General features: G+C 46.1%; 1 protein-coding gene, 1 non-coding gene and 1 pseudogene across 3 annotated transcripts; 1 reads left to right on the forward strand and 2 right to left on the reverse strand.

Moving 5' to 3' along the window:
• Window positions 1-656: 656 nt before the first annotated feature.
• trnaa-ugc lies at window positions 657-728 on the reverse strand. Its single transcript has one exon. It is a non-coding gene; the product is annotated as a tRNA-Ala (tRNA).
• Window positions 729-1032: 304 nt separating this feature from the next.
• Window positions 1033-5951, forward strand: LOC121531795 (histidine--tRNA ligase). Of its 2 annotated transcripts, none has more exons than XM_041837259.2 (13): window positions 1033-1175; window positions 2416-2505; window positions 2662-2781; window positions 2931-3026; window positions 3213-3338; window positions 3503-3610; window positions 3757-3855; window positions 4062-4155; window positions 4234-4361; window positions 4630-4905; window positions 5025-5141; window positions 5285-5431; window positions 5513-5951. In XM_041837259.2, exons 1-13 carry the CDS (start codon window positions 1086-1088, stop codon window positions 5570-5572), a joined length of 1551 nt encoding a protein of 516 aa, XP_041693193.1. In that variant the 5' UTR covers window positions 1033-1085; the 3' UTR covers window positions 5573-5951. The 2 variants fall into 2 exon arrangements, with proteins under 2 accessions (XP_041693193.1, XP_045062009.1); XM_045206074.1 differs by lacking the exon at window positions 1033-1175 and adding an exon at window positions 1800-2325.
• A 1705-nt stretch (window positions 5952-7656) lies between these two features.
• Window positions 7657-11341, reverse strand: LOC121585904 (annotated as a pseudogene).
• Between the last annotated feature and the right edge of the window lie 2318 nt (window positions 11342-13659).

Here is a 13659-nt window from a genome sequence, read left to right on the forward strand (position 1 = left end):
CTTGAAATGTTCCGTATTGACTTACCTTCATGTCTTAAAAGTAATGATGGACTGTCGTTTCTCTTTGCTTATTTGAGCTGTTCTTGCCATAATATGGACTTGGTCTTTTACCAAATAGGGCTATCTTCTGTATACCACCCCTACCTTGTCACAACACAACTGATTGGTTCAAACACATTAATAAGGAAAGAAATTCCACAAATTAACTTTTAAGAAGGCACACCTGTTAATTGAAATGCATTCCAGGTGACTACCTCATGAAGCTGGTTGAGAGAATGCAAAGTGTGTGCAAAGCTGTCATCAAGGCAAAGGGTGGCTATTTGAAGAATCTCAACAACAACAAAAATGTTGAACACTTTTTTGGTTATTACATGATTCCATATTTACATTTACATTTATGTAATTTAGCAGATGCTCTTATCCAGAGCGATTTACAAAATGGTGCGTTCAACTTGCACCTATGTTATTTCATAGTTTTGATATCTTCACTATTATTCTACAATGTAGAAAATAGTAAAATTAAAGAAAAACCTTGAATGATTTGGTGTTCTAAAACCTTTGACCAGTAATGTATTTATTTTTGTTGATGAGATAGGCAGTGTTATTTGATCGCAAGATAGTTGCCAGAAAACAGATATTGGCTTGGTCAAAAGGAGTGGAGATGCCGGGGATTGAACCCGGGGCCTCATACATGCAAAGCATGCGCTCTACCACTGAGCTACATCCCCCTGGTGAATAACATCGTGAAGTGTACCATTTTATACTGTGAATTCTGAGCTTTCCGGTTTAGTAGAATACAAAGGTTTATAGTGTAGAATGAAACTATGTGCACCTTTCTGTTGTGCGCGCCTTTGTTCCCTTCCATGTCTTGCTGCTAAACATGATTGTTACAATGTATCTTACATGTACTATTTACTAGCGTAAATTGCTACATTGTTTCATCTCACGGAGCTCTGATAAACGCCAATTTAAATGTACTGCCACCGTGCGGTATGTGGAGGTATATCCTCGGGTTCTCGGCTTCCGGTCTTTGAGGAAACGTTAGCATAGCCCTTATAGTCTCTGGCTTTAGATGCAACAACACTATGGCCGACAAAGCACAGATACAAGAGGCGATTAAAACACAAGGAGAAGTCGTGCGGAAACTGAAGACAGAAAAAGCCAGCAAAGAACAGGTCAGTGTTCAACGCCAAGCACGACGATGTTCCAAAATGTTTTACGTATAGCGGGACTGGGATGGGATGAACAGACACGCGTGATACATATGTCATGAACGAAGCTACCGGTAGTTAGCTATAGCTATCTAATCATGCCAAAATACGGGCCTTGCCTGTTCACCGTCAGATGAATGAATGGCAAATGATATTGCCAGTTCAGTTAGATGTGGGATTTCATGGCTATTACAAAGTAAATCATGAATGCAATTTTTCTGATGGATGTTAGTTAATAATTGTGCTTCAAGTTATACAGCTAGTAGAAGCTAGCTACCAATCCAAACTGATGCAATCCCCTTGTAATTTGGCACATTTAGCAAGATAGTTGTCACTATGCATGGACTGGTCATTCGTTGTGTATAATTCAACATGTTTTCGTGCCTGTGTAAATTCATGGTTCCTTTTAATGGCTGAATGTTGAGCGTCCAGAGGTAGTTTTGGGTTGTGTTAAAAGCACACAATTTCTTCCGTGACTACTGAACACTGTACAACGCTTGTCAGGTCTAGGGGTAGTTCTAGTCTGATTCCCGCCCCCACCCATGTCTCTGGGCTGTGATAGGCCGGTTGGTTTGATTGTGGGCTGTGATAGGCCGGTTGGTTTGATTGACCCCTGCCTCTCATGTTTTGTCCTCCATGTTGTGATGATGCGTCATGCCCGCCCTCCTCCCTAGTGATAGGGTTGCTCACCACTTTTCTCCTGTTCTTCCTGCTCGATGCCAACAACCCTGCTGGGGTCATACCTTCATCTACGTCCTTCATCTACCTCCTCCTCTATCTCACACGTCACCATTTGGAATCCAAACACTCCCGACTGGATATTCCTGGATAATCCTGCGTTTGGATTGGATAACCCTGCGGTCACCTGGCATTCACGGACTGTTATTGGACAACATGGCATGGTGGACTTTACCATTGGACTGTATTGCTGCTCTGATGCTGAACTCCTGAACGGCCATTTTGGTTGTTTTTCATTTGATTTTGTTTTGCTTTCCCTGCTGGGATGATTAACCTGGGTATGGTGTCCCTGCGTCTTTGTGCGGGGTTGGCGGGCCGTCGGTCTGGATTTTGTGCCTGCTCTCTACGCACCCTCTCTGGGTTGACTGTGTCTCAGGTAGGACCCTGACTCTGGAGGGTGGGATGGGGGAGGATCTGTTCAAGGTCCTGATGAACGTTGAACCGTGTTTGTTTGTTTCTTTCCTAGATTGATGAGGAAGTGGCTAAACTGCTAGAGCTGAAGGCTCAGCTGGGAGGAGATGAAGGCAAACACCAATTCACGCTCAAGACTGCAAAGGTAAATACTGCCACCATGGGGAGTGCACCTCACAGGCAGTGGAGGAACATTAAGATAACTTCTTGCATAACACTACTACTAGTCTTTATTTAAAATCTAAATCAGCAGGTGATGTATTGCTTATGCACTCTTTCTCTTCCTCCATCTCTCTCTCAGGGAACCAGGGACTATAACCCTAAGCAGATGGCCATCAGAGAGAAAGTCTTCAACACCATCATCAGCTGTTTCAAACGCCACGGAGCCGAGACCATCGATACACCCGTCTTTGAGCTGAAGGTGTGTGGAAGGCACACAGAGACGCACGCTCACACAGAGACACACACAATGTTGACAATGAATAGAAAGTGGTAAACTAGCCCGTGGATTTGTAATACATCAGGATTTTGTGCTTAGGTGACAATTTTCTCCCATCTATGGTTTTGAAGGAAACGTTGACGGGAAAGTATGGTGAGGACTCTAAGCTCATCTACGACCTGAAGGACCAAGGAGGAGAGCTGCTGTCCCTTAGATATGATCTCACTGTATCCTTGTATTAGTCCTGATTGCATACATTGCTAAGTGGGCTAGCCTGCAAGCTGGTCAGTTAATTCCCTATGTTTTTCATGGTCATGCCTCTAAAGCAAACCAACTGTATGTCCCCTGGTGGGTTTTAACCAGGTTAGGAACCAATCAGGTGTCTACTAGTCCTTGACCCCACCCCCTCCCAGGTGCCTTTCGCCCGTTACCTGGCCATGAACAAGGTCACCAACATCAAGCGCTACCACATCGCCAAGGTCTATCGCCGTGACAATCCCGCCATGACACGCGGCCGCTACAGGGAGTTCTATCAGTGTGTAAGCATCAGAACGATGGGTGACCGGGTGACATGCAAACCCTGGTTAGACTTTCCACATCAGCTAGAACACTGGAATCATTTTTGCTTTCTGCTACATCCAGGTGTTTGTGGACACACATGACCCATTTTCTTGCTAAGTGTGTGTGTTTCTCCCTCTCCCAGGATTTTGACATTGCAGGCCAGTACGACCCCATGATCCCAGACGCTGAGTGCCTGAAGATCGTCCACGAGATCCTGAGTGAGCTGGAGCTGGGAGACTTCCGCATCAAGGTAGGTCAGAGCGACACACAGCACCCACGGTCAAACATCTTGAGATGCAATATGAAGCAAGGAATTGATGAAAGGTGTGTATATGTGTAGCCATACTGCTAACTCTCCCCCCCCCACCATACCACCATAATATCCTCTCTGTGCAGGTGAATGACAGACGTATTCTGGATGGAATGTTTGCAGTGTGTGGAGTTCCGGATGACAAGTTCCGTACCATCTGCTCCACAGTGGACAAACTGGACAAGGTAAACCCACTGCACCCAACCCAAACCTTATGTGGTTAAGGAAATGGAATGCTAAACAGTAAACATGAACAATGTTGTAATATGCAAACCAAGTAAATAAAGGATACAATTTCTCCCTTATTTTCTCCATCCTTTTCTATGCGTCTCCCTGCTTTTCTCTCCCATCTTTGTGGTCTTTCCTCGTCCAACCCCCCCTCCCCCCCCAGATGTCGTGGGAGGATGTGAGGAGTGAAATGGTGAAGGAGAAGGGTCTGTCTGAGGAAGCAGCCGATCAGATCGGACAATATGTCAGCTTGCAGGGTGAGGACAGGTCACACACAGACTGACCTTTGAACTTTCCCCTGGTCTGACCCTGTCTGTGATTGTTGTGTGTTCCAGGGGGGATGGACCTAGCTGAGCGCCTGCTGCAGGATGCTAAGATGTCGCAGAGCAAGCAGGCATGTGCCGGCCTCACAGACATGAAGCAGCTCTTCAGCTACCTGCAGCTCTTCCAGGTTACAGACAAGGTGAGGGGTCAGATCTGACAGGTTGTCTGGTGACCAAAGTGATATGACTGAGGTAATGCGTCTCTATGTAAATCTGTCCATCAACAGCCTACTCCGTAGAGGCATTTAGTTCTCAATGAACAGCAATAGTTTTTTTGGGTCAATGGTTATGTAGATGGGTGTCATGATATGATCAGCTGAAATAAGTCTGAGAGGATTCAGTCCCTTTTTCCAAATCACTCATCTCGTGTTCCTTCCTACTGTCTCCTCTCAATCTATCCTCTCCCAGGTGGTGTTTGACCTGAGTCTGGCTCGTGGGTTGGACTACTACACGGGTGTGATTTATGAGGCCATTCTGACCCAGACCAGCCCGGTCCCCATTGCGGCGGCCCAGAACGGGGTGGGTGAGAAGGCAGAGGAAGGCGTGAGCGTGGGCAGCGTGGCGGGCGGCGGGCGCTACGACGGCCTGGTGGGCATGTTCGACCCTAAGGGCAGGAAGGTGCCGTGTGTGGGGGTCAGCATCGGCATCGAGAGGGTCTTCTCCATCATGGAGCAGAAGGCTGAGGTAAGGAAGGGGGACGGGGCATTATCAAACAGCCAGCGCTCCCCACAGGGTGGTCTGTTCATAAGTGTCATAGAGAAACTGTGTGTGTCTGACTGGTGTGTTGGGGTCTGGCTCCCCAGGCATCGGCGGAGAAGGTGCGCACCACAGAGACTCAGGTCATGGTGGCGTCGGCACAGAAGAACCTTCTGGAGGAGAGACTCAGACTGACCGCTGAACTGTGGAATGCTGGGATCAAGGTAAGTGTGTGTGTTCGATTTTAGATTGACACAGTGAGTCAGTGCGTGTGTAGAGTTGATTTCCACTGCTGATACGGCTGAGTGTGGGCAGTGGCTATTCATAAGAGGAACCTTATATAACTGACATGACCGTGTGTTGTCAGGCAGAGGTGATGTATAAGAAGAACCCCAAGCTGCTGAGCCAGCTGCAGCACTGTGAGGACACTGGGATCCCCCTGGTGGCGATCCTGGGGGAGCAGGAGCTCAAGGACGGGGTTGTGAAGCTCCGAACGGTCAACAGCCGAGAGGAGGTGAGATTCTCTCTCACACACACACACACACACACTTGAATAAAACACCACCCCTCACACGTTTGTTTTTTTTTCTCTCAGGTTGACGTGTCCAGAGCCGAACTAGTGGAGGAGATCAAGAGAAGGGCCTCAGACGTCTAAGTTATGGATTTGCCTGACAACACCCCGCTTCATCACCCGATTGGTCCAAAAAGTTGTTTACCACAGGTCTCACCGCTGACCACCCAAAGCCCTCAACATGCCAACCAAGACATCAAGTCTCAACTGCGGAATTTGTCAAGATTACCCAATAGTTTCACTTGTCCAGGCCTCGCATATTAGTGGTCTCAAAAGGCAGTGGTTTCATGCAGACTACCCAGACACCTGCGTACCCTCAAGGACGAGGAACTTTGATAATGGACATAAGACAATAGTATGACATGGGTAACATTGCAATAATCACTGTATTAGCCTTAGTCTGAGCCCTAAAGGTTAAAATGCCTGTCCTATCAGAATGCCAATAAACTGATATTTAACTCTGCCTTAAGAGATTGATTTACAACCGGTGTATCCAACAGCAGGCCTGCGGGTCTATTTAATGTGGCCTGTCGTGTCTTGGAATAACTAAACCAGGAACTAAAATTACAATAGTAAAAACATTGGCCTGCAACAATCACTACACAGTCGGAGAGCATCAGATATTCCAAAAACAATGACATGTTTCCCGTGTTTTACTAAAAGGGAATGTTAGTTGGTTTCCAGTATCCTGAAAAGACGCAGCAGTATGTACAGTTGAAGTCGGAAGTTTACATACACCTTAGCCAAATACATTTAAACTCTGTTTTTCACAATTCCTGACATTTCATCCTAGTAAAAATTCCCTGTCTTAGGTCAGTTAGGATCACCACTTTATTGTAAGAATGTGAAATGTCAGAATATTTGTAGAGAGAATGATTTAAGCTTTTATTTCTTTCATCACGTTCCCAGTGGGTCAGAAGTTTACATACACTCAATTAGTATTTGGTAGCATTGCCTTTAAATTGTTTAACTTGGGTCAAACGTTTCGGGTAGCCTTCCACAAGCTTCCCACAATAAGTTGGGTGAGTTTTGGCCCATTCCTCCTGACAGAGCTGGTGTAAATGAGTCGGGTTTGTAGGCCTCCTTGCTCAAACACACTTTTTCAGTTCTGCCCACAAATGTTCTATAGGATTGAGGTCTGGGCTTTGTGATGGCCACTCCAATACCGTGACATTGTTGTCCTTAAGCCATTTTGCCACAACTTTGGAAGTATGCTTGGGGTCATTGTCCATTTGGAAGACCCATTTGTGACCAAGCTTTAACTTCCTGACTGATGTCTTGAGATGTTGCTTCAATATATCCACATAATTTTCCTTTCTCATGATACCATCTATTTTGTGAAGTGCACCAGTCCCTCTTGCAGCAAAGCACCCCCACAGCATGATCCTGCCACCCCCGTGCTTCACGGTTGGGATGGTATTCTTCGGCTTGCAAGCCTTCCCCTTTTTCCACCAAACATAACGATGGTTATTATGGTCATTGTTTCATCAGACCAGAGAACATTAATCCAAAAAGTACAATCTTTGTCCCCATGTGCAGTTGCAAACCTTAGTCTAGCTTTTTTATGGCGGTTTTGGAGCAGTGGCTTCTTCCTTGCTGAGCGGCCTTTCAGGTTATGTCGATATAGGACTCGTTTTACTGTGGATATAGATACTTTTGTACCTGTTTCCTCCAGCATCTTCACAAGGTCCTTTGCTGTTGTTTTGGGATTGACTTTTTTCCTGAGGTCTTGGCTGATTTCTTTTGATTTTCCCATGATGTCAAGCAAAGAGTCACTGAGATTGAAGGTAGGCCTTGAAATACATCCACAGGAACACCTCCAATTGACCCAAATGATGTCAATTAGCCTATCAGGAGCTTCTAAAGCCATGACATCATTTTCTGGAATTTTCCAAGCTGTTAAAAGGCACAGTCAATTTAGTGTATGTAAACTTCTGACCCACTGGAATTGTGATACAGTTAATTATAAGTGAAATATTCTGTCTGTAAACAATTGTTGGAAAAATAACTTGTCATCCGAAGTAGATGTCATAACCGACTTTGCAAAACTAGTTTAACAAGAAATTTGTGGAGTGGTTGAAAAAACACGTTTTAATGACTCCAACCTAAGTGTATGTAAACTTCTGACTTCAACTGTAAATCCTTAAATGTACATTTGTTGAGCTGAACTAACAGTCAAGCCATTCTGAGTCGGTGTGTTCATTGTTGACAGGTGTCTTCTCACAAGGAGTGGATGTAACCCTAGTCTGTTGCTGCCTCTCCAGGATGCGCCCAACCACTAACAGCGTTCCCTAATAGTACAAGGGTTACATCCAGTCCTTGAGAAAAGACCTCAACAAATATACATTCATGGAATCCATGGGGGATATTTGAGATGTATAATACCTATCACCCTGAACTGCATATTACGGACAGACAAAACAACTGCAAGACATTTATTACAAATATCATTTTATTCAAATGAGAAACCAGCCTATACAAGGGTGCAAGTGGTTCAGAAACATGGAAAAGTAAAATCATGCATCTACTCACAATTTACTACATATAAAAGAGTGCAAAACGCACAAAAAGTATTTTCACAATTAAAACATGAGTATGAGTAGCAGCTCTGTGCCTCATACAGAAAGGGGGGTGATATCAGGCCCTGTACAGAGCGCTGCTGGGCTGTAGCTCTGCGAGCCGCATCCTGTATGGCTCCAGGGTTGGGGCCGAGCAGAGTCTGCACCATCCCAGTGAAGGGTGTGGCCAGCCCCGGCACGTACACCCGGTAGCTGATGCACTGGAACCCGTCAGGCCCCATGTGGCGGTACTGCAGGCCGTAGAGGGGCTCACCCCGCCTGTACAACTCACACATACCCTGTAGCAGAGCGGCTGCATCCACAGGAGGCACCTTGGACACCCCCCTGGGGGAAACAGAAGCAGCGTGCACCATGGGAGAGGGCCCCCCCACAGCCCGGGAGAACACAGGGGGCTGAGGCTGGGTGAGGCGCGGGGGCAGCAGGGGAGATCGGGGCTGTTGAGGAGGAAGCGGAGGGGGGAGGTGGGGGGTCTGGAAGGCTCGTCTTGCTTGGGCCTAGCAGTGGACTGCCACTTCACAGTAATGGCCAGTCCGAAGCGCTTCTTAAAGGCTGCAGAAATGGGGAGAGATGCGAGCATTTCAAATGTAAACGAGATGCTAACAGAAAGCGGTGTGTACTCTGAATCTCCATGACGACCCTGGCCTACCTTCGATCAGCACCTTCTTGGCCATGCAAGCTGCATGGTGGGAGGCGTAGACCACCACTGCAGACACACACTCTTCCCCAGGCCCCACCCTCAAGGACCCCCCCTCCCCAACCCCAGACAAGTCCTGCAGCACCTGCAGGTGGGACACAAATTACACAGAACAAACACACCCAGAAAAATTCAGCCATTTTTGTAATATTATATTTCTACATGTTTCATCCACACCACCCCACCCACCGGTTCCCTCCTGACCTGCAGCAGTTGCTCCCTCCCCGTGCTGGTGGGAAGCTCCCCCAGGCAGAGTTGCCGTTTCTCTGTGCTGCGCCGGACACTGAGGCGTGCACCCAGCTCCAGGTTGTGGCCGTGCAACGAGCGGCGGCGGCAGCAGAGGTGGGGCTGCTGTACTTGACATAGGCGAAGCCGCGGTTCTGTCCGCTGAAGTTCACCATGAGGCGGAATCCCAGAGCGGGCCCACGCGCGGATCAGCTTGTCCTCGAAGACGTCCCATGGTATCTGGCTGATGAACACCTCACAGCCCAGCCCAGGGGGGTGCCACGCCAGTCAACCACCAGGGAGAGCAGTGGAGTCAGGAGTGGCTTCACTAGATTGGTGAGTTCTTTTTTTCTCCCTACCCCTTTGATGTTTACAGATTAGAAGGGTATTATTAGGTATAAGCAGTGTAGTGGAGAAACTTCCACCATATTTTTTCCACTTTACAGAGGTGCCCGGGTGAATTTGCTTACATTCCAATAGTGGAAAGATGACGGCCCCCATGCACTTACCACAAATTCCTTGTTTTGCTAAATTCGCCTTATTTTACATTGCTCTCCGTTACTGTTTTTAGGTATAGTCATTAGGACAGTGTACGTCATGATCCCAATTGTAGCTTCAAGGCACCGGCAATTTGAAAAAGGTCGATTGTGCCGATTTATTGGCACATTGAACCATGTTGCGCGCCGTAGTTTCAAAACTCAATGTATAGTGCTAAAACAATGACATATCTGAATTCTGCCATCTTTATGCACGTTTCGCCATTGGCTTGTCAATCTGCTCCCTGTAAATGAGTTCCCTGTGTGTGAGCTGATCACTGCAAAACCAACAGGTGTGTCTTTAGGGCGTGATGAGGATAAATGCCTATGGCCATAATATGCTTTGTTGGAGGTGGAGTAGGCATATTACCAAGATTATTACCAAGTCTACAGTTCTTCATACATTGAAGAATGGATATCCCAACAACATAAGCCATCTGATGACTACCACAAAGCAGGAGAGCATTTAGAGGACCATGAGCCTGTTTAGGGTCCAATAAGCCATACATAAGGCAACTCACCATCAGGATGACCACAATATTTCCTCTGCCCATTGACCTGGGTCAGCTTGACATCGGTCTACTACAGCGCCAAGCACAAGACAGGTGAAACAGATCAGGTTGTGACAGAAACTTAGTTTTTGCAGGTGATCTAATAATTTGGCCTGGGAAAAATGTATTTGAACGCACATTTCACGATCTGACAATGGTAGCCTACTTTTTGAAATTTACATTAGAGATTGGTTCTAAAAATCATGGTTCTAGTTCAATTTAAGCGTTTTGAATGAAGAGCCGTTTGGGAGTCAAATGGGCCTGCCAGCTCACCGATTAAACTCAATGCCATCACTACTTGATGAAAGATCAATAGACTAGCCAATACACCAGCCAATTAGCTGCTTTTGCAAACAGGCCCAGAGAATCGAAAAAAAGTTAAACATTTTGCGCCCTTCATAATATAACCAGAAACACTTTGGGTGATGCTGACAAATAATTAAGTTAAGGATGTTGAAGTGAATGGACACTTTTTTTCGGTGAAAAAATAAACATTCACGCGCAAAAGGCATTGCACAACATTGTCCAGTGTGTGTGCAAATTACACTAATGCCAGCAAAACTAGTGAACTGCTTTAGAAACATGTACATGGAACGTTATGTCAATCAACAATGCTTAAAAACATTAACGGTATAAATCATTTTAGTTTAACTGGCTTGAGCGCTTCTCCATCATCCCAGCTCTCGAAAAAGTAGCCTTCAATTGCAGATTCCTATTGATTAGTGAGGTAAGATGGAGAAATACCGTAACCTTAGGTAAAAAGCGATTGCATCACTGATGTTTTCGGGGAAATGGGTTGTAAAGTTGCTCAAGTTTAAGGGCACGACGAGGACCATAACTTTGTGGTGATGGAAAGGCCATTTGGAGCAAGACAAATGTTGAAAATCATTTGGAGAAGGAACCTCAAGTATTTTGACTGCACCGGATTCCGTTATTTCAGAGCTGTATCAGTTTAATCTTTGAATGAGAAATGTATAAAAGGCAACAGGATTCTAAAAGTTTAAAAGGACGACTGTGGTCCCCTATTGCGAGGGATGCAACTACACTTTTCTCTCACAAGATGTCAGCATCTCCCCAGGTCTGTTGTAAGTAGGCCTATATGTCATCATCATCATCAAACTTTCAATAGGACCTTGAACTTCACAGCACACACATGGAGCACATCCTCAAACACACAGTCTGCGCGCTGCCTGTGTTTCTGGGTTGTGTGTAATAGTATTGCACACTTCTCTCACCTTGCCCCAACCAGGGCTCGAACCAGGGACCATCTGCACACATCGACAACCATCACCACCTATCGCTCCACAGAAGTCACGGTCCTTGCAGAGCAAGGGAAACAACTACTCTATGGTCTCAAAGCGGGTGACGCTAACTAGCTAGCTATTTCACACCAGTTACATGTGCGCAATGGTGTTTTTCCCCCCCGCAGTTGTGTTGGTACTCACCTGTATGGCATATAATGGGGTTACTTGAGGGGAGGGTGTATGGGGTTTTGTAGTATTTTGTAGTGTGTATGCCGCTGGATGTGGTTTGATGGGGACATGGGGTTAGGATTGCATGACTGTTTGGTGTGGTTTTGCTTTGTAGTGTGATGTAGCCAGGCGTCACTCCAGATGTCTCTGTGTTTGAGTCTGGCATTAAAGGAGTGTCTCCTTCCCGCTGCTAGCAACTCTCCCTCACACCAGCCACATCTGCACATCAAGGTCTGCTCTCTCTCTCTCTCTGTCTCTGTCTCTCTCTCTCTCTCTCTCTCTCTCTCTCTCTGTCTCTGTCTCTGTCTCTGTCTCTCTCTCTCTCTGTCTCTGTGTGTGTGTATAACACATACATCCTGTAAAACATGTTTTAAAGACCAACCGTGTGTGAGGTGGTTGGGTTGGGTTGGGTCGGTCGGGTGGGTGGTCTGTGTCGGGGTGCTGATGTGTGTGTGTCTGTCTGTATGGGTACAAAACAACACAATAGGGATGGTGGGTGAACCGTGAATGGAGAATTGACCACTGTGGAGTAGTTTGGCCATGTCTTTGCAGGGGTGCACTGCACCTTCGGATGACTTTTATGGATTTTTTATAATGGCTTTCGGAGCAGCTTGTTAATTTCTCTCTGCCAAAAAAGGAGAGATGGAAAGTTGGAGGAAAGAGAGAGAGCGAGAGAGGGACACACTGTTTCCTCTTTGACTGTTCCCAGAAGAGTGCTTTATCTGAAGTGTCTCAATGAAACAAAGTGAATTACTGTATCTAGACCGGCCAGATAAGAGCCCTGCTTCAAGCTAATGAGATTTACATCAAGGTCCTGAACATTTTTATTGACCATAGCTTCTGGACTTCATGCTGAGGTGGATGAATGGGTTTCCCCCTGTGTGCTTGTTTGAAGGTTTCCTCCCTTCTTTCTACCCCATCCTGTGTGTGTTTGTGCCTTTCCATGATAGGGTGAGTGACTGTGCAATATAAAGTGTTGACGTGTGCGGCAATGGAACACACCCACAGTACACACACTGTGGTTACAAGGCACTGTGTCACGCGTAAATGTGTTTATTAGTCTATACAAAACCAACTAGATTATTTAGTGCTGAAAGTTGTTACAGCATTGGTAGCATAACTGCTGCCTGCCACATTGGCCTTGGTTAGGAGTCAGATACATGGCAGTAGCAGGGAGCCACAGGGGACTGCCTTCCCATTGAAAATACGTTTTATTACTGTGAAGTTGATGTCAACTGTGTTGGTGAAGAAATATAATGTCTTCTTAATAGAAAAATAATTTAAAACTGAGTTGGCATCTGCTATTTTATGCTGCTGCCCTTGGGTAATTTATATCTCTCTTAGTTTTAAAAACCAGGAGGTACATTTTAAGTAGAGGTGAAGTTTCCAGAATATCCTGTCAAATTAGTCACTGAGACTCTGTCACTCTGTTGCTAAGAAGTGTCAGCTGCATAGCGACAGCAGATTCCGAGCCGTAGGGCCTTGGCGTGCGCTCGCTCTCTCTCACACACGCACACACACACACACAGCTGTGTCCCCTTCTCTCTCACCTAAACATCAGATATAGGGAGTGATATTTTTCCCCAGTCTAACCTGAGGATGTGCCCTGGGCAGCATCAATCTGTTTCCTGTCACCCTGCATCTGCCGTTACACAACTCCCAACAACTCTTCAAGACTTTGAAACAGACTTTAATTTATCTGAGTGTGTGAGTTTCGATATTAGCAGCATACACTGAGTGTAGAAAACTGTAGGAACACCTGCTCTTTCCATGACATAGACTGACCAGGTGAATCCAGCTGAAAGCTATGCTTCCTTATTGATGTCACTCGTTAAATCCACTTCAATCAGTGTAGATGAAGGGTAGGAGACAGGTTAAAGAAGGATTTTCAAGACTTGAGACAGTTGAGACATGGACTGTGTGTGTGCCAGAAAAAAGATTTGAGTGCATTGAACAGGGTATGGTCGTAGGTGACAGGCGCACCAGTTTGTGTCAAGAACTGCAATGCTGCTGGGTTTTTCACGCTCAACAGTTTCCTGTGTGTATCAAGAATGGTACACCGCCCCAAAGGACATCCAGCCAATTTGACACAACTGTGGGAAGTATTGGAGTCG

The sequence above is a fragment of the Coregonus clupeaformis genome, chromosome 2 (assembly GCF_020615455.1).
Source record: "Coregonus clupeaformis isolate EN_2021a chromosome 2, ASM2061545v1, whole genome shotgun sequence".
Taxonomy (NCBI): domain Eukaryota; kingdom Metazoa; phylum Chordata; class Actinopteri; order Salmoniformes; family Salmonidae; genus Coregonus; species Coregonus clupeaformis.